Source organism: Hyperolius riggenbachi, chromosome 4 (assembly GCF_040937935.1).
Source record: "Hyperolius riggenbachi isolate aHypRig1 chromosome 4, aHypRig1.pri, whole genome shotgun sequence".
Lineage (NCBI taxonomy): Eukaryota > Metazoa > Chordata > Amphibia > Anura > Hyperoliidae > Hyperolius > Hyperolius riggenbachi.
Genome location: NC_090649.1, coordinates 299012341 through 299032650, shown reverse-complemented (window position 1 = coordinate 299032650; position 20310 = coordinate 299012341). Strand labels below are relative to the sequence as shown.

General features: G+C 43.4%; 1 protein-coding gene across 3 annotated transcripts in view; it reads left to right on the top strand.

Annotated features, from left to right (window-relative positions):
• ARHGAP18 (Rho GTPase activating protein 18) overlaps positions 1-20310 on the top strand; it is a 248214-nt gene that overhangs the window by 219517 nt on the left and 8387 nt on the right. For all 3 annotated transcript variants that reach the window (XM_068231538.1, XM_068231539.1, XM_068231540.1), the window contains one exon: positions 6055-6179. In XM_068231538.1, coding sequence (XP_068087639.1) covers positions 6055-6179 — 125 coding nt within the window. The remainder of the gene's footprint in view (positions 1-6054; positions 6180-20310) is intronic.

Genomic DNA, 20310 nt, shown 5'->3' with positions numbered 1-20310 from the left:
TGGAGTGAGCTGGGTGAGAGGGGTCAGAGGCAATTTTGGATGCTCTCTTTCTGCACCTGCTAGTGTAAAGATCCTGCAGGGAAGGTAAGCTACAGCCAATTATCCTTTCTGCTGATCGGATGATGCAACATAGGAGAAAAGTTATTTATGGCTCATCTTACTCTGGGAGAAATGTACTTCTTATTTGTATGTGTTTTTAATTTTAAGATTTTTGGGACAGTTCCTCTTTAAGTGCTTTGAAAAAAACAAACAAATCCTGAAAACTTTTTTTTTTTTTTAAGACTTGTATGTTTTTTTCAAAGCACTTAAAGGAAATCAGAGCTGGTATGAAACAAACGTTTTATACATTCCTGAGGCTTCCTCCAGCCCCATGCGCATGGATTGCTTCCACGCCGCCGTCCTCAGTCTTCCTGCAGCTCCGATATCGGTCCCGTCACTGCAGCCAGTCGGGGCCAGTCTATGCAGGAGAAGGCCCTCTATGTATCTCTCCAGTGGCTGCTGGAGAGATACGCAAAGCGCTCCCTTCTCCTGCGTCAGACTGGCTTCAATCGACGTAAGTGACGGGACCCGATACCGAAGCTGCGGGAAGGCTGAGGACAGCGGCGTGGGAGCGATCCATGCGCATGGGGCTGGAGGAAGCCTCAGGAATGTATAAAATGTTAGCTTTATACCAGCTCTGGTACACGTTAAGCCTAACTTGCATCACTTCAGGGAGGGAGTGTTAATTACTTATACTCCCTCCAGGCCGCCATTGACACTGGGGAAATACACTATGTAATATGGCTTCCAGCTATTGCTGTCAGCCGAATTACGCTGTTTTTATCGTAATTTGGGGTCCCTCTTTTGACTGCACCCAAATTACTGACTGAGCACCACTATAGGCCGTAAATCACATTACGGCCTATGGTGGCGCTGGCGGTCCCCAAATTTCCAGCACTATTTTTGCCTGATTTGTCTGCTGTTATCGAAGGCTAGCTTTCCATGTGACTTAACAATTAGTAACTTACTATATTAGATCTTCACTGAATACACACTGTATTTTCAACCTAGTCAGTGCATTCGCTAAAGTTACTAGCCTGTAGTTTCTCATGCTTTTTCAACAAATAATTTTTAAATGATTTTCATGTTGCAAAAAAGTGACTGAACTTCATTGATGTTCAGTGTAATTGAGTTTCAGAGTTTAATGATTAAACATATTCTAGATTACCTTAGAGAATGGAATGTGTAATCACTATTACATATGGTGTGCATGTAGTGCCCTCTAGTGGAAATGTCATGGAATTTTTTTTTTTTATTGCTCTGTACCAGTTTCAGCTTTACACAGTGCTAAGAAATGTTTATCATCTGTGTATTAAGCATATATCTTGGACTAGCAATCTGAAACTAGAGTATGGGTAAAATATTAATTCCGTTGTGTTGTCCTTTTTTATGAGCAAAATCTCTCGGCACATAAATACAGAATCTGAGAGAGATTTATAGATCAGGCCGTCCCTTATCATTTTCACGAAGTAAAACTTCTTCATGATTCTTGACTTCACTTTCTAACACTAGAATTACCGAGTTTTCTATTTTCTGTTGCAAGGCTAGAGGTGTTATTCACCCCTGCTGAGATGTTCACAGGTCTTCAGGGTTGATTATCTTCAATCTATTGTTGTGCAAACCACCCATTACCTGCACATTTGAATTTGTGTACACAGAGTAGCTGTGTGAGACTTGGAAACCTTCAGAAATGCCTGTCCTATCTATCTATACAAAATATCCCCCACATTCACTGATCTGCAAATTCACAATATATGGAAACACAAGTCTTTTGTGTGAAAACAGAATGAAAAGTTGCTGATACAATGACATGAATACAATGAAAACTTGCAGATTTTATTTAAGTATTTATATAGCGCCAACATATTACGCAGCACTGTACAGAGTATATTGTCTCGTCACTAACTGTCCCTCAGAGGGGCTCACAATCTAGTCCCTGTCATAATCATACAGTATGTCTATGTATGTATCATGTAGTGTATGTATCGTCATCTAGGGCCAATTTTATGGGGAAGCCAATTAACTTATCTGTATGTTTTTGGGATGTGGGAGGAAACCGGAGTGCCCGGAGGAAACCCACGCAGACACAAAACTCTGTTGCCGATTTATGCAGCAAAATGCAATCAGAGGGCAATTGGCACTTTTGGCAGTGTTCCATTGACTGTAATGCAATAAGGCTGGCTTTTCACAACATATGAATGCTGTAGAGGTGGCCAAAAGGTGTTATGCTGTCCATCCATTGTAGCAGTGTATGCAAGGGAGTGGCATGACACAGTGCTGTGCATAAAAGCAGACCAGACAAATTTGGGATCAAGTTCTGGATGGCCACGGATTTAGAGACCAAATATGTCTGCAATGCATCTCCTTACTTCGGAAAGGACCCCAGTCGTCAGAAGGGAGAGAGGCTGGCAGAGAACGTGGTCATGAATCTGATGAAGCCATTTTCGGATGATGGGAGAAATGTCACGACGGACGATTTCTTTGCTTCACTGTCACTGTCGCACAGACTGCTGCAGCGCAAAACAACGCTATTGGGCACGGTGAATACAGTCCGGCGTGAACTTACTCAGCTTGCAAAAGACACTGCACAGCGAGAGGTATTCTCCACTTCAGTGCTTAGAAGTGGCAGTGTCTCCTTGACAATTTATGCACCTAAAAAAAAACAAGACTGTGTGTGTTCTAAGTTCCATGCACCAAGACGTGATGATCGGTGACGGCAGAAAGAGGAAACCCAACACGATAACAGACTATAACCACATGAAGGTACCTCCACCCATTAGGGCAGCCCCCTCCTTTAACACCTTCAAGAAGGCCCTCAAAACTCACCTTTTCACTCTGGCCTAGCACCCCTCACAATTGCTCTAAACCCACAGCTGAACTCTGGTCCCCTACCTCTCGTGTCCCTACCTCTCCCTCTAGATTGTAAGCCTTTGGGCAGGGTCCTCCTCCTTTTGTGTTCTACCTGATCATGCACCTCCATTACTGTGAACCCTTGCTATGCATTTGAGTGAACCTAACTTGCCTAATCTCCATGCTCCCATCCAGTGACTAAGCATTACCTTGTACTCATACTGTGCTGCGTGATCTGGTTTGCATGCATTCCTGTATTGTCTTATTGCTGTATGTCACCCCTAAATATTGTCTGTAACCTAAATTAATGTCCAGCGCTGTGTAATATGTTGGTGCTTTATAAATACAATAATAATAATACCTCTCGCTGTGCAGTGTCTTTTGCAAGCTGAGGAAGTTCACACCGGACTTTATTCACCGTGCCCAATAGCATTGTTTTGCGCTGCAGCAGTCTGTGAGACAGTGACAGTGAAGTAAAAAAAATTGTCCGTCGTGGGTTTATATAAATATCATATGTATTATGGCAATGACAAACCTTAGCAGACTCCCATCCAGTGACTGACTATGCATTACCTTGTACTCATACTGTGTGTGCTCAAACAAAGGACAGAATTCTCTGGTTGTGGGGGATAGGAGGTGGTCAAATAGAGTAACTCAGATCCAAGGTGATTGAGTTCAAGTAAACAAATGGAAATGTGCATGTTTTCAGAACAAAAGAAAGAGAACAATGGAGTTGATAGCATGTTAAAAAACTCAGCAGGGGTGCTACCAGGTGTGAGCTCCAGGGAATTTACGCAGATCTGCGCAGCTTTGGTAAATCTAGTGCTAATCTTAGAGCAGGTTTTACCTCTTCTAAGGGGAGGGGATAGGACTAAAAAACTATTAAGGAGAAAGGCCCATTGAATCAAAAAACTTCTATGGAGCCTAGGGGATTGAACAGATAATTGGATTTGACTCAATTTATGTAAAATATGATTGTACTATAATACTCCTTCATCTAGACGCTATGTTTACTTTTTCCTACCATGTTCTCCTTTCTTCCTCCCTCCCTCCTCTATTCTTTACTTTTTTCCCTCTCCTGTATGGCCTGTATAATTCTCTGCCTATTTATGAAATTTACATAGTGTTAATGTATCTTTATATGGTTGCATACTGCTTGCATAGATGAATTTATATCATAGCGCGTTCTGTGTAGGAGGCATTGGGCAACGTCATTGTTACATCCGGTGTGAGGAGCGCAGCGGGTAAGCCCGCTTATCCTTCATTGGTTGCTGATCAGTGGACGTTGTAGCGGCAAGGCCTCGCCGCACATGCCCACATATGTGCTGCTTGGGTTTTCCAACAGTTCTGCTTTGCACATCACCTGTTGCGAGGGGCTTGGTCGGTACAATTCAACGGTGGTGTCTCCTTTCCATTCCTCCTACTCATGACGTATATGGAGGGGAGGAGGCTGTGTCGGCAGGACCTATCAGAGCTGGCCATAGTAGTTTCTTATCAGGTCCGCTTGTTAAATGGACCTTTGCCATTGGTCCAATATTATTCAAGGATTTGATTGGTCAGTTTTATATTGTCTAGACTAGTATATAAAGCGCATGTCAGCATTTGTGTTTAGAGTCATATGCAGCCTAGCTTTGACAAAGGAGTGCAACTCATTGCTATTGAGCTGTATGGCTGTATCCAAGCAATAATTAAATAAAAGCGCATAAAGAAATCTGATGGTGCCGGGCTACATCTTCATACTGAATTAAGTACTGTAGTGGAATATCTGTAATTTTAACCAATATTCCACTAGTGGCTTTCTCTGGTGCTCACATTACCAGAGCACCCTTTTTGAATGTACGCAGTAAAATCCCCAAATGCTTCTTATTCCTTTCCACATTCAGGAAAACGAATACATGTTTGAGGACTAATTCCCAGTGCTCAGTTACATTACAAAATAATTCTGCATGTCAACTCCCTGCCCATACATTTCTATGGGGCTGTTCATAGCGCTGCTTTGTAACTGTTATTCTAACTCGCTGCATGTAGGCTTTGTATTGAAGTCTATGTCCAGTCTCTATTGCTGTTCACATACATTATACACGTGCATTATCCAACTGACCACTGTGAACCTAGCCTTTAAGAGGAACTCTTGTGAAAATAATGTAATAAAAAAGTCCTGCATTTTTACAATTATGTTTAAATGATTTAGTCAGTGTTTGCCCATAGTAAAATCTTTTAAATCCCTGATTTTCATTCTGACATTTATTACATGGTGACATTTTTACTGTTGGCAGGTGATGTAGCTGCTGCATGCTTTTTTGGCAGTTGGAAACTGCTGTAAACAGCTATTTCCCACAATGCAACAAGGTTCACAGACCGGAAACTGCCAGGAGTACCACGGTCCTCAGAGTTTCTTGTGGGAGGGGTTTCACCACAATATCAGTCATACAGCGCCCGCTAATGGTCTGTTTGTGAAAAGGAATAGGTTTCTCATGTAAAAGGGGGTATCAGCTACTGATTTGGGATTGGGATAAAGTTCAATTCTTGGTCGGAGTTTCTCTTTAACGTGAACCTGAGATAAAGCAATACAAAAATGTTCTAAATATCAGGGGCTTCCTCCAACCCTCTTCGGCCTGATCAGTCTTTCGCCCTCCTCCTCCACCGCCTGGATCTTCTGCTATGGCTCCTGGTAATTTGGCCTGTCAGGGCGTAGTGGTCAAGCACATACCCGGCAGCTTGTGTGCGCCAAGGCTGGGAGCATTTTGTGCCTGCGCCGCACTACTGCTAAGGCGCAGACCACTCCCAGATGGGGGAGTGGCCGCGGCCGGACGTCGACTGGCCAAATTACCGAGAGCCATAACGGAGGAACCAGGTGGCAGAGGAGAACTGTGAGGGAATGATCAGGTCGAAGCGGGCTGGAGGAATCCCCTATGTATGTATAAAACTTTTATATTGCTTTGTCTCGGGTTCCTTTTAATGTGGTATTGGGATTTTAGGTACACTTATTATTCCAGAACGACACTATGAAGGTCTCTGCTTGTTTCTTAAAAGAAATGATGAATGCCAGCTGCTAATGCATAACCTAAAATTAACTTATGTGACATATTATTACTTTACAATTTTTAACTAGATAAACTCTTTCAAAACAATACTTAGTAATATTTTTCTGTTTTATTGTAATAGAATGATATACCTCAGGGATTTATACGGGTGCAAGCTCCTCACTTTTCCAAAGTCTCCATGGCTGTGCAATTAACAGAAGAATTAAAAGCTGGCGATATTTTGGCACGATTCCTCAATCAAGAAAGGTATTTAATTTTTTTCAGTGTATTTTTAATATCTTTTCGAATATGTTCTATAACATGTATATTGTTGTGTATCTGGTAGTAGTTTATAATAGTTAAACTTCCTTTTATTGTTTGTAATGCATGTATAATTAGATAATTCAAGGGAGATTGGAAACATTAGATATGATGGTCAAGATAACCAGATGGTGTTTGTGCGGATGAGGAATGTGATCAAACATTGGTTGCAGTCCATGTCACATTTATATAGTGCTACCTCTAGTGGCCTCCATATTGGGTCTGATATTTGTAGTGCTCCTCACACAGTGGCCCATATTGTAGCAGTTTTCATGTGCCACACTCCCTCCTTAATATGGAACTAAACACAGAACTTCCTCTCTGATCTAAAAGATTAGCGATATCCTGATTACCTATGTGGCAAAAAAAAATCTTCATTACAGTTTATGGAAATCCTAAAAAAAAAAAAGTTTCACTCTTGCAGAAGGCACTGCAAGGGTTAAGCCTCAGTGGTATGGAGAGCTGCTTTAGCAGAGCTCTCCTGCATTATATTCACAGGTGCTGGTGAGTCCTAATTAGACAGGTTTATCTACCTAAGAAAACACTGATCCCAGGCTGTGGAGTTGGTACAAAAATCATGCAACTCCTCAGTTTACGATTCCACCGACTCCTCAATTCCAACTCCTCTAATTTACAAATGACAATCTTGTTGATTGAAAGTATATAACCTAAACGACACTTCGTCACTGTCAAAGCTTATGAATTAAAGAGGAACTCCAGTGAAAAAAATGTAATAAAAAAGTGCTTAATTTTTACAATAATTATGTATAAATGATTTAGTCAATGTTTGCCCATTGTAACATCTTTTAAATCCCTGATTTACATTCTAACATTTATTACATGGTGACATTTTTACTGTTGGCGGGTGATGTAGCTGCTGCATGCTTTTTTGGCAGTTGGAAACCGCTGTAAACAGATTTCCCACAATGCAACAAGGTTCACAGACAGGAAACTGCCAGGAGTACCACAGTCCTCAGAGTTTCTTGTGGGAGGGGCTTCACCACAATATCAGTCATACAGCGCCCCCTGATAGTCTGTGAAAAGGAATAGATTTCTCATGTAAAAGGGGGTATCAGCTACTGATTGGGATACAGTTCAATTCTTGGTTGGAGTTTCTCTTTAAAGCTATATTAAGAAGGTATCTGCTTTTAGGAACAAAACAAAGCTCCTGGCCAGGAAGCTGACACGCTACCCTGTTGGCCATCCTGGCCTCTCATTGCCAATTTGAATGCCCCAGCAAATCATGTATATAATAAGATTCACCAGAGCCCAAATCAGTCTGGTTCTGGCATGTAGTCAAGCCCCTTTCTATATCAGATAGAAATGCCACAGCTATTTTTTAGCAAGGATGCAGAGCTATGCACTTGGACCCAATTGATGTGGGGTTCCAGTAAATCTTATTAAACTGACTATAGCCTCAATTCACTAAGCTTAAATGCTGTCTTTAATAACTCTTCTGAGCTGTTTTACAGTTATCACCATTGTGATATAATTGTGATAACTGTAAAACAGCTCAGAAGAGTTATTAAACACAGGAGTTAAAGAGAAACTCCAACCTAGAATTGAACTTTATCCCAATCAGTAGCTGATACCCCCTTTTACATGAGAAATATAATGCTTTTCACAGACCATCAGGGGGCGCTGTATGACTGATTTTGTGCTGAAACCCCTCCCACAAGAAGTTCTGGGACCGCGGTACTTTTTAGTTTCGAAAGTTTTTATTGAAGTTTTGTAACAAAACAGGTTATGCAGTAAGGTTGCCCCGATAGGGCCAAGGTTACAATGGTATGCATGGAGGGTAGAACAATTAAAATGGAGGTTGACATTGGGAAACAAAAGTGAGTTTGTTAAGTACAGTACTTGGCTATGTGCTGAGCCAATCGGTGCTGTGGATATTTCCAGCCTTTTGGTTTGTGGCCTAGCAGAAGGAGGAGTGGGTCGGTTGGGTGTGCTTTTTCAAGCGCCGAATTAATGAGAGCTGATATTTGGTCCCAGTAATTGCGAGCATGTGGGCAAAACCACCAGATGTGGGCCAAGGAACCAACTCGGCCGCAGCCTCGAAAGCAGTATTTAGACCTGGATGGGTCAAAGTTGTGGATCTTATTTGGGGTTTGGTAGGTGCGGTGTAGTATTCTCATGTTGGTCTCAATGTGTGAATAATAGCTACTTCCTTTTGTGAGAGTCATGCAACACTTTGACCATTGCTTTGCAGTTAGGGTTACCCCTAGATCTGATTCCCACTGTATAGTAGTGGTTAGTTTGGAGGATTCTAGTGGCTGCGAGAATATAGAGTACAGATAGGAGATCAGACCCCCCCTCCAGTGGCGTGTTTAGACACCAGAGTTCAAATGGGGTCCTGGGGGGGGGGGGTCCCGGCCAGTGGTGTGGGAAGAGATTTTAGGTAGTGAAAGATTTGGAGAGCTGCAAAGTATTATGATGGTGGAAATGAAGTTTTCTCTTTGAATTGGGCCCAGGAAGGGCATCTGTCATCTATCAGGAAATGCTTGATTAGGAAGTAGCCACCATTCTTCCACTAACGAAATGATGTATGTTCCAGACCAGGGGTGAAGTCTGGGCTCCCATATAATCCTTATAATGAGGTGAGTTGTGGGAGGGCAGACTTCAGCTGTCTGGTGGTTTTAATTTTGTTCCAAAGTGTCAAGGTATGGGCAGAGAATGGTGATGAGGATTTGTAGGATGAGGGGAGTTTTTTAGTTGACCACATAAGTGCTTGCAAGGAATATGGTTTTAGGAGACTGTTTTCGATCTGAGTCCAAAGTGGTGGGTTGGACAGGGAAAAGAGTTGTGATAATTGGGCTATTTGTGATGCTTTATAGTAACTTTAAAGATCCGGGACTCCGAGTCCTCCCCTAGATCTGTTACAGTACATTACTTTGCGGGAAATTTTACCTTTTTTATTATGCCAAATAAATTTAGAAATATGACTTTGGAGGTCTTTTAGGGAGGCTTGGGTGATGGGGATGGGTAGTGAGCGAAAAAGGTATAATATGCGTGGTAGCAGAGTCATACGGATGGCGTGAATACGCCCTGTCCAGGATATGGAGGGGGAGGTCCATTTTAATAGATACGATTTTCAATTTGGCTAACATGGGCCTGATGTTTAAGTCGTAGAGTTCTAAGGGGTTACCTGAAATTTTGATGCCTAGATATGTGAGATATTTAAGCTGTAATTTGACTCCTAGGGAGGATGCTAAGGAGGAGGCCGTGGTAGGTGGAAGATGTATAGGGAGGATCTGGATCTCTCTTTTATTAACATTGAGTTGGAGCCCAGATAGTTGTCCAAATTGTTTAACTAGCGAAAGGAGGTTTGGCAGGGAGGTGTGTGGTGAGGTGAGGGTTAGTAATAAGTCGTCGGCAAAAAGGTTGGCTTTGTATTCATGGTCTGCCACTTTGATTCCTTGGATGTCAGGGGAGTTACGATTTTTTTCTGCCAGGGGCTCAATCACTAGGGCAAAGAGGGCAGGGGACAAGGGGCATCCCTGGCGTGTGCCGCGTTGAATGTGGACTAGGGAGAGGGAGTCGGCGGGTAATTTTAAGGTGGCGGTCGGGGAGGAATAAAGGCAATTAATGGCCTGGAGGAAGGGGCCTCCGGTTCCAACCTTCCCCAGGGCTTCCAACATAAAAGGCCAGTTAATAGTATCGAAAGCCTTTTCCATGTCAAGGGAGGCTAGGATTGTTGGGGTTTTACGGCTCTTGACTATCTGGATAAGATTTATGACTTTTCTCAGGTTATCAGGAGCTTGGCGTAGAGGGATGAATCCCACTTGGTCTTTGTGGATTAGGGGCCCCAGTACTTTATTTAATCTAGCCACCAGAATGGAGGTAAAAATTTTGTAATCCAAATTTAGTAGAGATATGGGTCTAAAATTTCGAACATCTAAGTGATCTTGTTTTGGCTTAGGAATGACAGTGATAATTGATTGGAGAAATTCAGATGCTGAGGTTTTGCCTTGCAGAATGGAGTTAAAAAGCCTTATGAGGTAGGGGGTTAGGGATCTTTTGAATTTTTTGTAGTATACTGCGGTTAAGCCATCAGGGCCAGGAGATTTGCCGTTCTTTAACTTTTTGATCGCCTCAGTCACCTCCAATTCTGTGACCGGGACATTTAGAGTTGCAGACTTTTCTGGTAGGAGGTGTGGAGTGTGGCTTGTGTTTAAGAAATCGCCTATGGATGGGAGGGCCCTGTTATCTTGGGTTGCTGCGTAAAGGGATTTATAGTAGTCAGCAAAGGTTTGGTGGATTTTAAGAGGATCGGAGGTTATTGTTCCTTGTTGTGTTTTTAATTTGGAGTATTTTGTTATTTTGTATTTCACTTAGTTTTCTGGCTAGCCAGGAGTTGGGCTTGTTATGGTGCATATTGTGTTTTGATTTAGTCCAACGTATAGCTTTTTCTGTTCTGTTGGACAATAGTATATTAATCTGTTTGGTGGTGTCTTCTATTTGTTTTAGAATATAAAGGGATGGTTGATGGGCATGGGTCATTTTAAGACGGAAAAGCTTATTTTCTAACTGAAGTTGTTTTTCTGTCTTGGCTTTCTTTTTCTGGCTGGCTATTTTAATGAGGTGACTTCTTATGGTCGGTTTGTGTGCAAGCCAAAGAATGTCTGGTTTGATGTGGTCTATGTCATTGTCTTTGAAGTAATTCAAGAGGTGTTCCTCTTTGTCAAGGACTGTCTCAGAGTCCGTCAAGAGCGTCTCATTAAGCCTCCATGGGGGCCGTGAGATGGGGGTGCTTAGTGAGGTGCAGAAGACCCAGACAATGTCATGGTCGGACCAAGTTGTTATGGCATGTCTTGCGTAGGCTAGATTGGGGATTAGTGTGGATGACATAATGATGGCGTCTATGCGGAAGTAGGAGTGATGGGCTTGGGAGAAAAAGGTATATCCCCGTTTATTGGGATTGAATTCTCTCCAGGTATCCACCAGATGGAGCGGAGAAAGAAGCCCTTTTAGTGTTGTCGCTAACTGTTGGTGTCTGGGAGAGACTGTTGGGTTAGATCTATCCATGGCAGGGTTACGTGTCACATTGAAGTCTCCTGCCCAGATTATCTGTGTCTGATCCAGATCAGATATGTGGGTCAGTACTTTTTTTATGGCTTGTATTGGAGCCTCCGGTGGGGCATAGAGGTTTATTATGCTGATTCGTGTATGCTTGAGTGTGCCCTGGATGATGACAAATCTGCCCTCGTCATCTACAGTCATTTTTTCAACCAGTAATGGGAGGGATTTAGCTAGTAAGGTGATCACCCCTCTGTGTTTTTTTTTGCTGCTGATGAAGTATAGAATCTCTGGTAATTTTTGTGGAAATATCTGGGGGCAGAGTTTGAAGTAAAGTGGGTCTCCTGGATACAGATTATATCCGGATGACATTTTTGGTAATCTATAAAGACCTTCCTTCTTTTTGCAGGAGCGTTCAGGCCTTTATCGTTATGAGATATAATATTAATAGATGCCTTTAATACTGTTGTGCAGGGGCAAATGTGCTATTTGGGTAATTTGTCGTGGACGTTTGAGATTCTGTACTACAGCAGCTAGGGAAAGGAATTCGCAGGGCATGTCAACCAGGGGAACAAAAAAACTAAAACAGGTAAAAGATAACATAGTGATTGTTAGGAGGGCTGGCTGAGCGTGAACTGAACCAGCTCTCAAAGAGCGAAGTATGCTCTTTGTGACAATAGGCATAGCTGGGGATATTATGGTGCCAGACATGCAGATTATCGTTGTGAGGCAGCACTTCCAACCAGTGACTGCAACAACCCCGCAGAAAGTAGCTTGGGGGTATATGTAAACAGCTTAGTATAGAACGACCAACGTGACAATATCAAAAGTTAGAATGCGCTGAGATGAAATGTAATAATGTTCATCAAGTAAGAAGTAAAAATGACATCTATATCAGCAATCCTAAAACGGAGTAAGCAAGTATAAAAATTCAACATGAACTATAATACACAGGAAAGAACAAAAGAAAAGTAAAATGAAGGGCGAGGATCCAGTGAGCCAACGGGTGTCCTGGTTCAGCCGGGGCGTCCAAGTTAATGATTGGATGTTATATACTCATCTTGGTGCACTATAATGGCCGTTATTGGTGCAGTAACTTGTGCAGACCTTTTATATATCAAGTGAGGCTTAAGTCATCGGGGTGTTGAAAGGTCCAGAATCGGGATAGTCACCACCAGTTAGGTAAGGGGGTGCAAGGAGTGTTTATTGCTCCAGAGTGGCGAAGTCCGCAAGGGAAATGTTCAAGTTGGGGGCCTTGCCGAAAGTGTGGCGGGGTTAAAGATGGCCGCATTACATAGGGAGTGTGGCGGGAAGAACTGTATAAGTCCCGACATGGGTGACCCCTTATAGCATGACATGATACTGGGGTCGTTATTAAACACTGATTGAAGGGATTTGCAGTGTAGTTGTTAAGAGGACTCACCCGGGAAGGTATTAACGAACGATACCGTTGTACTCACAGTTTAGGCCCAACTTCCAAGGAACGAGAAGCTCGTCATGGTTCCTTCGCTATCAATCTCCTGTTTGGGGGCACAAGCGAGGAGCCTTAGTTGTCCAAACTTTTGCCGATCTCGGGGCCCGTAGAGGCAGGGGGGTGATATCCATGGGCTCTGCTTGTATTCCTGCCAACTCCAGTTGCTTGCGGCCTTCCTCCAGGGTTCGACACATGAAGATCTTTCCGCCTTGCTGGAAAGATAAGGAGAAGGGGAATCCCCACCTGTATTTGACGGAAGCCTTCTGGAGCAACAAGGTTACGGGTCGAGGAAGTCGTCTGCGCTGGATCGTCGTCGGGGCCAGGTCAGCATACAACTGGACAGTGTCGGGGACACCTGGCAGGGAAGTTAGGTTTCTGGCCGCTTGCAGTATTTGATCTCTCACTTCTTCGTAGTGAAGTTTGAGGACGACGTCCCTGGGCAAGTGCGGTTTGGGCGGTTTAGCCAGCGCCCTGTGGATGCGTATGATACGGAATTGTTGTGGGTCTTCGAGAGGGAGAAGAGCTCTAAAGAGAGTAAGTGCCGCGGCTGGCAGATCGGTCTCTGTTTCCGGAAGGCCTCGGATTCTAAGGTTGGCGCGGCGATTACGATTTTCGAGGTCTTCCAGTTTCAGTTCTAGAGTGTCGATCGGGGTGGCTTGGGTGTCTATCTGCTTTTTATCCTCCGCCAGGGATACTGTGATGGAGTCTGTCTGTTTCTCCAGATCGGCGACCCGACCTCCAATTTCTCGCATCTGGAGGGTAAAGTCTCGAACCACCTCTTTTAGTTCGGCGCGGAAAACTTTTTGGATGTTAGCCACCAGCTCGACCTGGGATGCGGATCGCACCGAGGGGGCAGCCGGTGGGTTCTTTTTGTTGGTTTGAGGTGAAGTTTGGTGTTCCGGGGAAGCCTGGCTCTGCGGTGCTAAGCCTTGTTGGGCCTCCGCCATCTTGCCTTTAGCTGAGCGCGTGGAGACCGGAGATGTTTTGGGTGTGCCAGGTGTTGTAGAGTTCGGAAGATCTCCCCTTTTGTTCTTTCTTTTCCTCCTGTTCATGTCACGGAGCCAGACTGCTAGTTTTGGGCGAAATTATGCCCGTTTGAGAGTTAAGTGGGTTGTGCAGGACTGGAGCAGAGCAGCCGGGGATCACATCCACTTCGGTCAGCGCCGCGCATGCGCCCTCGGGACCGCGGTACTTTTGGCAGTTTGTTACAATGTAACAAGGTTCACAGACAGGAAATAGCTGTTTACAGCTGTCTCTAACAGCCAAAACAGCTAGGAGCAGCTACATAACCTGCCCACAGTAAAAATGTCACCATGTAATAAATGTCAGAATGTGAATCGGGGAGAGGAAAGATTTTACAATGAGCAAACACTGACTACATCATTTATACATAATTATGGTAAAAATTAAGCACTTTTTTTTACTATATTATTTTCACTGGAGTTCCTCTTTAGGCTTAGTGAATTGAGGCCATTAATGTGTTAGAGCAATATAATGTTTAAGCATACATGTACTGCTGTGTTTTGTGTGTATACCAGAGATGCACTTTAACCTGCTCCCAACTGTCTCACACCGATCGGCAGTGGGAGTGTGGCTCTCTCCTGACCAGCTAACGCCAATTGGCGTCAGCTCACATCTTGCAAGATTAGTAGGAAATGTGAGCGCGCGGCCCCTGCACGCAGCGGAGGACATAGAACAGCCTGCTAGCTCGTGATCGCAACTGGCAGGCTGTTATTTCATTGAAAAAGGCAGGAAAACGTATACAGCACTGTGGTCTAGCACAGAACTGTACAGAGGAGAGCCCTGTCACTTAACTGTCCCTCCTAACTGCTTACAATCTAATCCGACACATAGGCTGATGTCTATCTTTGTATCATGTAGTGTATGTAGCAGCAATCAGAGACCACCACTAAAAGAAAGCTCTATTAGTGGCAGGAAAAGGAGGTAAAATTAATTGGGGTGCTAAGTTGTATGACTGAGCAATACATTGTTAAAGAGGTGAAGTGCTAGATTGTAAAAAAAAATGCCTGGTCACTAGGGGGTATAAAAATCTGGTCCTCAAGAGGTTAATGTTAGGATGAAACTGTAGAGTAACTGTTAAGTAGAAATTAAAACTAGCCCTTGGTTAGAGTACATACAGAGGGTGAAGACAGGAATAGAGAACATAGACTAGAATTGGTACAGGAGCTGATAATTTACATGTGTTAAGTTAATAATTCTAACATTTTGTATAACACTTTTCCTTTGGTGGACTTAATATGTTTAAGAGCAGCAGACACTAAAGATGCGCTCTGTAGGCAGTACCCTATCCAGCCACCTCAAATGTACTTGTTTCAACAAACTACAGCTCCTATAAAAAATGAATACTCTTATTTTGCAATGCACTAAAATACATATTAAAATGATATATGAATGCAAGGTTGCATCATAGCTCTGCTGGATGTCTCACTAGTGACCAGGGTAGGTCAATGAGATGCAAATAATTCTTAGTTGATGCAGGACTATAAAATTGTTTGCAGCTTGAAAATGGGCCAATCAAATCCTGCAGAGGTGGAATTTGATTGGTCCACCATTATAAAAGTGGTAGACCAATCAAATTGCCCTTCTGCAGTGTTTGTTCTGCAGGTAAATTATCAAGCTGCAAACATTTTCATAGTCCTGCATCTACTAAGAATTATTTGCATCTCATTGACCTTCCCTACTAGTGACACAAATACTCATCGGGCTTTATTCTTAGCAGAGATGATATTTATTATTTACAAAAGATTTCTATGTACACATGAAACATACAGTCACAATCCAACATGTTTATCTGATTTTAAAATTATGGCGACTGCTTTATTGCTGCAGCACAAGTAAATGTTTTTGATTGGTTTGTTATTTCACTTTTGTGGACTAAGCACTGCTTATTACTGTATGCACACACAGAAAAGTGAATTTCTTCAGCAACTATACGTGGAATAAAGACCTTTCATTGTGTGCCGTGCAAGAGTTTGGGTCTGCTTAAAAGCGTAATCCATCTTTTTAGTTCCCCCACCATACCATGTCAGAGATTTATAGGGGCTACCAATAATGTGTCCACCTTTAGTCTTTGATTACAGTACTGACAAAGCCTGGTCAGATCATATATTCAAAATCAGTAGGAAAGACCACTTTGAGATGAACTCTGGTGGGATTCCTAGTGGTCGATTAAATGCCTTCAGGTATCTAGATGAGAGAGACCAGGAGCCCAATGGTGCAGAATCGTTTGTACGTTGTTGGTATGATAAATATATACATTTTACTCTCACAAAGGTGGCTTGCAAAGATCTGCAACCACCATAAAAGTCTACGGGAAAATAACCGTTCCCATTGGGTATTCCAGGTCTGCTCAACAGGTTATGGTTGGTTGCACTCCTTGACTTACTGGAAATGCTAGGGTTTTCAATACGGAACCCCTCAGGGTATGACTAGTCTAAATTAACACTTGGTGGAGGTGCCCTGTATGTGTAATAGCAGGTGTGTTTATTAAGAGTAAAAGAGATCTTATCTCCTTAAAGTGAACCTCCTGAGTAAAAATCTGCTGAGCAGCACTGAAAATGCTTAGGGCCTGTTTCCACTACACGCAGATTGGATGCAGAATAACAAACTCCAATCGTGTTTAGTGGAAACAGGCCCATAAACATTTATTGGAGTCAGTTTTTCTGCATCCATTCTGCGTGTAGTGGAAACAGGCCCTTAGTGTTCCTTGAACAGTTTTACAGCATTAGATTTGTTTTTCTTACCCAAGCCTCATTTTTAGCTGCAAAGAAGCTAAACTCTGACCCAACAAAGAAATCTGCCTGGGCATTTTTGACCTGATGCTGTGCAAAGCATGATGGGATTTCTGATGATGATGATCTCGTTCTGCTGTTTTGGCGCAAATTTGTTTGTTTAAATTTTGAATTTGCGATTTGAAGCCTAGTGTGCGCAGCTGGGAGGGGTGATCAGGACACAGGACAGTTGGAACTGTCTCTCTTGCTTCCTGTCACCTCCTTTCAACCAAAAAGATGGCTGCCCTCATGAAATCACAAACATTTGCCTGTTCTTTTAAAACAGGGTGGGTAAGAGATTATATTGCCTATCTATTTTAATTATTTTAATGAACATAACTAATGCAACTTAATGACAATATGTTTGTATAGGCTGAAGTTCCTCTTTACGAGACAAATCACTAGGGTAAGTCTCTGAGTATGTTATTCAAGCACAAAAGACTATGCGTTTCACGGGTGCTGGCCCTCTTCCTCAGGTAAAAACAAAAGTGCCTTAATCGTAGTAACCACGGATGTGAGGCGCATTGTCTTTGATGCATGAATAAAATACTCAAACTTACTCTAGTGGTTTGTCTCTTAAAGAGAAACTCCGACCAAGAATTGAACTTTATCCCAATCAGTAGCTGATGCCCCCTTTTACATGAGAAATCTATTCCTTTTCACAAACAGACCATCAGGGGGCGCCAGAGGCGTAGCAAGGGTTTTCAGCACCCGGGGACAAATAACATTTTTGCGCCCCGTGGGGAAGCCTGCACAGTGCAACATAATGTAGAGCTGACTTGCTCGATCGGGTGTGCGGCGGTAAGTGAGTGACAAACGCGAAGGAACCCGGTGCTGTCCCCACTATTGTAAAGTGTCGCTGCCTGTTGCAGTATACTTTACCTGTCTGTGTCTGCCACTGGCTCCGTCTCCATCCACGCACCCCAACGCGTGATTGCCAGCATAATGTGGATGCATGTATGATATCACACAAGCGCCCATGTTTACCTCGGCAACCACGTGGGGTGCGTAGATGAAGACAGAGCCAGCGGCAAACATGGACAGGTAAAGTATACTGCACCATGCACCAATGGGACAGTGCCGGGGACTGTGAGGCGGAGGATGCAACGTCTTAAGGCGGATTCCCGACGCATGTCATGCTGAAATGTATCAGGAATCAGCCTGTGGTGTACAGGCAGGCAACAGATCTCACTCCGATCAGATTTGATCAGAGAGAGAGATCTGTCTCTTGGTCGATCTACCCATACATCTTCTGATGTATGGCTACCTTTAGGATTACAGATCACAAGATTAGGGTGATTTAACAGTGAGAAGAAGATGAGAGGGAAGAGAGAGGTAGAGGGAAGGAAATAGTGGGTGGGAGGAAAGTGAAGAGAAAGGAAAACAGGAAGAGAGAGAAGGAAAGTTCTGGTTGAACTCGATGGACGTATGTCTTTTTTCAACTCAAATAACTATGTAACTGTGAAAGGAGATGCAGTATTAGTTGTACCACAATTGCACTCTTGTTGTTAGTCCAGTCCTGGCTGCATGCATCTCCTTGATCGAGCTCCTGTGGCCGGCAGCGTTTTCTGCATCCGCATTTTGTAAAGCTTGCAACTGCACATGCACAGAACACTCTCAGCCACAGGAGAGTGATTTGAGGAGGCGTGTGGCTGGGACAGCGCATGGGCAGGAGCACACTATTGGTCCAGTTGGCAAGATTTTGGACAGGCACACAACAGAGGAGATTGAAAGGACAGCGAGTGACCTGAAGGACTACAGTAGGCTGAATGAAGCCTATGTTCTTCCCGTGTCTGCATGAGTTTCCTCCGGGCACTCCAGTTTCCTCCCACATCCCAAACCATACAGATACATCATTTGCTTCCCTCTAAATTGGCACCGTCACTACAATACATACACTGCAGGATACATACATACACATATAACTATGGTAGGTATTAGATTGTGAGCTCCTCTGAGGGACAGTTAAATGACAAGACAATATACTCTGTACAGCGCTGCAGAAGATGCAGGCGCTATATAAATACTAAATAATAACTTCTAGGCAGCTTGGCAGTGAAACACATTGCTAAGTACTTACTAGAAAGTAGCATGGCAGCATTAGGACCCTGAAGTCTAATTTCGGCAAGTCCAGCTTCTTATCAGTGCTGCTCTGAGTGAAGGGGGGTAGGGAGACAAAGTGTCACTGAAAGGGGAGGCTGAAAAGCTCTACAGCTTGTCTCCCTTCTCTGCTCTCCCATGCCAGAACACAGCATAGCATAACGCCAGGAAGGAGAAGGAGGGGGGCGGGGCTGCTATCATACACAGCTCTCCCTGACTTGCACAGAAGCTGCAGGCTGGCTGCGTCCTAGTCCTCCTAATGTGTTACATACTAGAGAGGCACCTGGACTTACACCTCTTCTGCCGCCCCTCTCTGTCTTCACCTGGGGCGAGCCGCTCTCTGATCCATGCCAGGCAGTCAGCAGAAGCTCTCCTACTCCTGTAGTTTTAAATCTCGCGTGACAGAGCAGTGAGAAGGGGCTGTGTGTGAGACACATCCAGGAGAGACAGGGGGCGGGCAGCAGAGTCCGTGATCTGTAACTGCTGCTGTGCTTATCCATCCGTAGCCCTGGCTATGGTATGATGGGAGGAAACAAAACATCGGCTTCAAGCCTTCACTGCTAAAGCGCCCCCCAGATGCTGTGAGGGGGGGCAGATGTCCCATCCTGCCCCCACCTCCCTACGCCCCTGGGGGGCGCTGTATGGCTGATGTGGTGAAACCCCTCCCACAAAGAAATTCTGAGTACGTACTCTTGGCAGTTTCCTGTCTGTGAACCCTGTTGCATTGTGGGAAATGGCTGTTTACAGCTGTATCCAACTGCCAAAAAACATGCAGCAGCTACATCATCTGCCAACAGTAAAAATGTCACCATGTGATAAATGTCAGAATGTAAATCAGGGATTTAAAATATTTTACAATGGGCAAACATTGACTAAATCATTTATACATAATTATTGTAAACATGAAGCACTTTTTTTTTTAATTACATTATTTTCACTGGAATTCCTCTTTAAAGCGGAATATAACCCTACATTTCAACTTTGCTCTAAAACATCATTTACAGCATATTATATGCAACCAGCATTTTTTTTTTTTTTACTAGACCAGCCTAGGAAGGGTTACACACAGAGCTTTAAAGTTCCATGGAGAGAAATGCAGACACATGCGAAGCTTAGATAGATACATTTAAATAAACCGAATGTAACAAGTGAGGAATGTTACACACTCTTTGGCTGTCCTCCAGTTCCTGCACAGTCAGAGAGAGTGAGTCACATTCCACACTTGTTACATTTTCTTTACTTAAATGTATCTATCTAAACTTGGCTGCAGGAAACGGTTCTCTCCAAGGAACTTTAAAGCTCTGTGTGTAACCCTTCCAATGCTGGTCTAGTAAAAAAAAAATGCTGGTTGCATATAATATGCTGTAAATAATGTTTTAGAGCAAAGTTGAAATGCAGGGTTATATTCCGCTTTAAGGAAGTAAGATCTTTTTTACTCCTAATCTATACACACCTGACATGCTAGATATACAGGGAGCCTCCACCAAGTGTTAATTTACACTGATGAGATTGTGCAAAATAAGTCTCTCTAAGATGACCTAGTGCCAGTTCTAGTGTGCAGTAATAGGTGTTTGGATCACAAACGATGACTGCACACAGTGTACGTGTGAAACACATTAGGGGTTTATTTTTGTCACTGATTCTTTGGTTCCTTTAGGGCCTGAGACTACTGCTGCATTTTTAAAAAACGTAT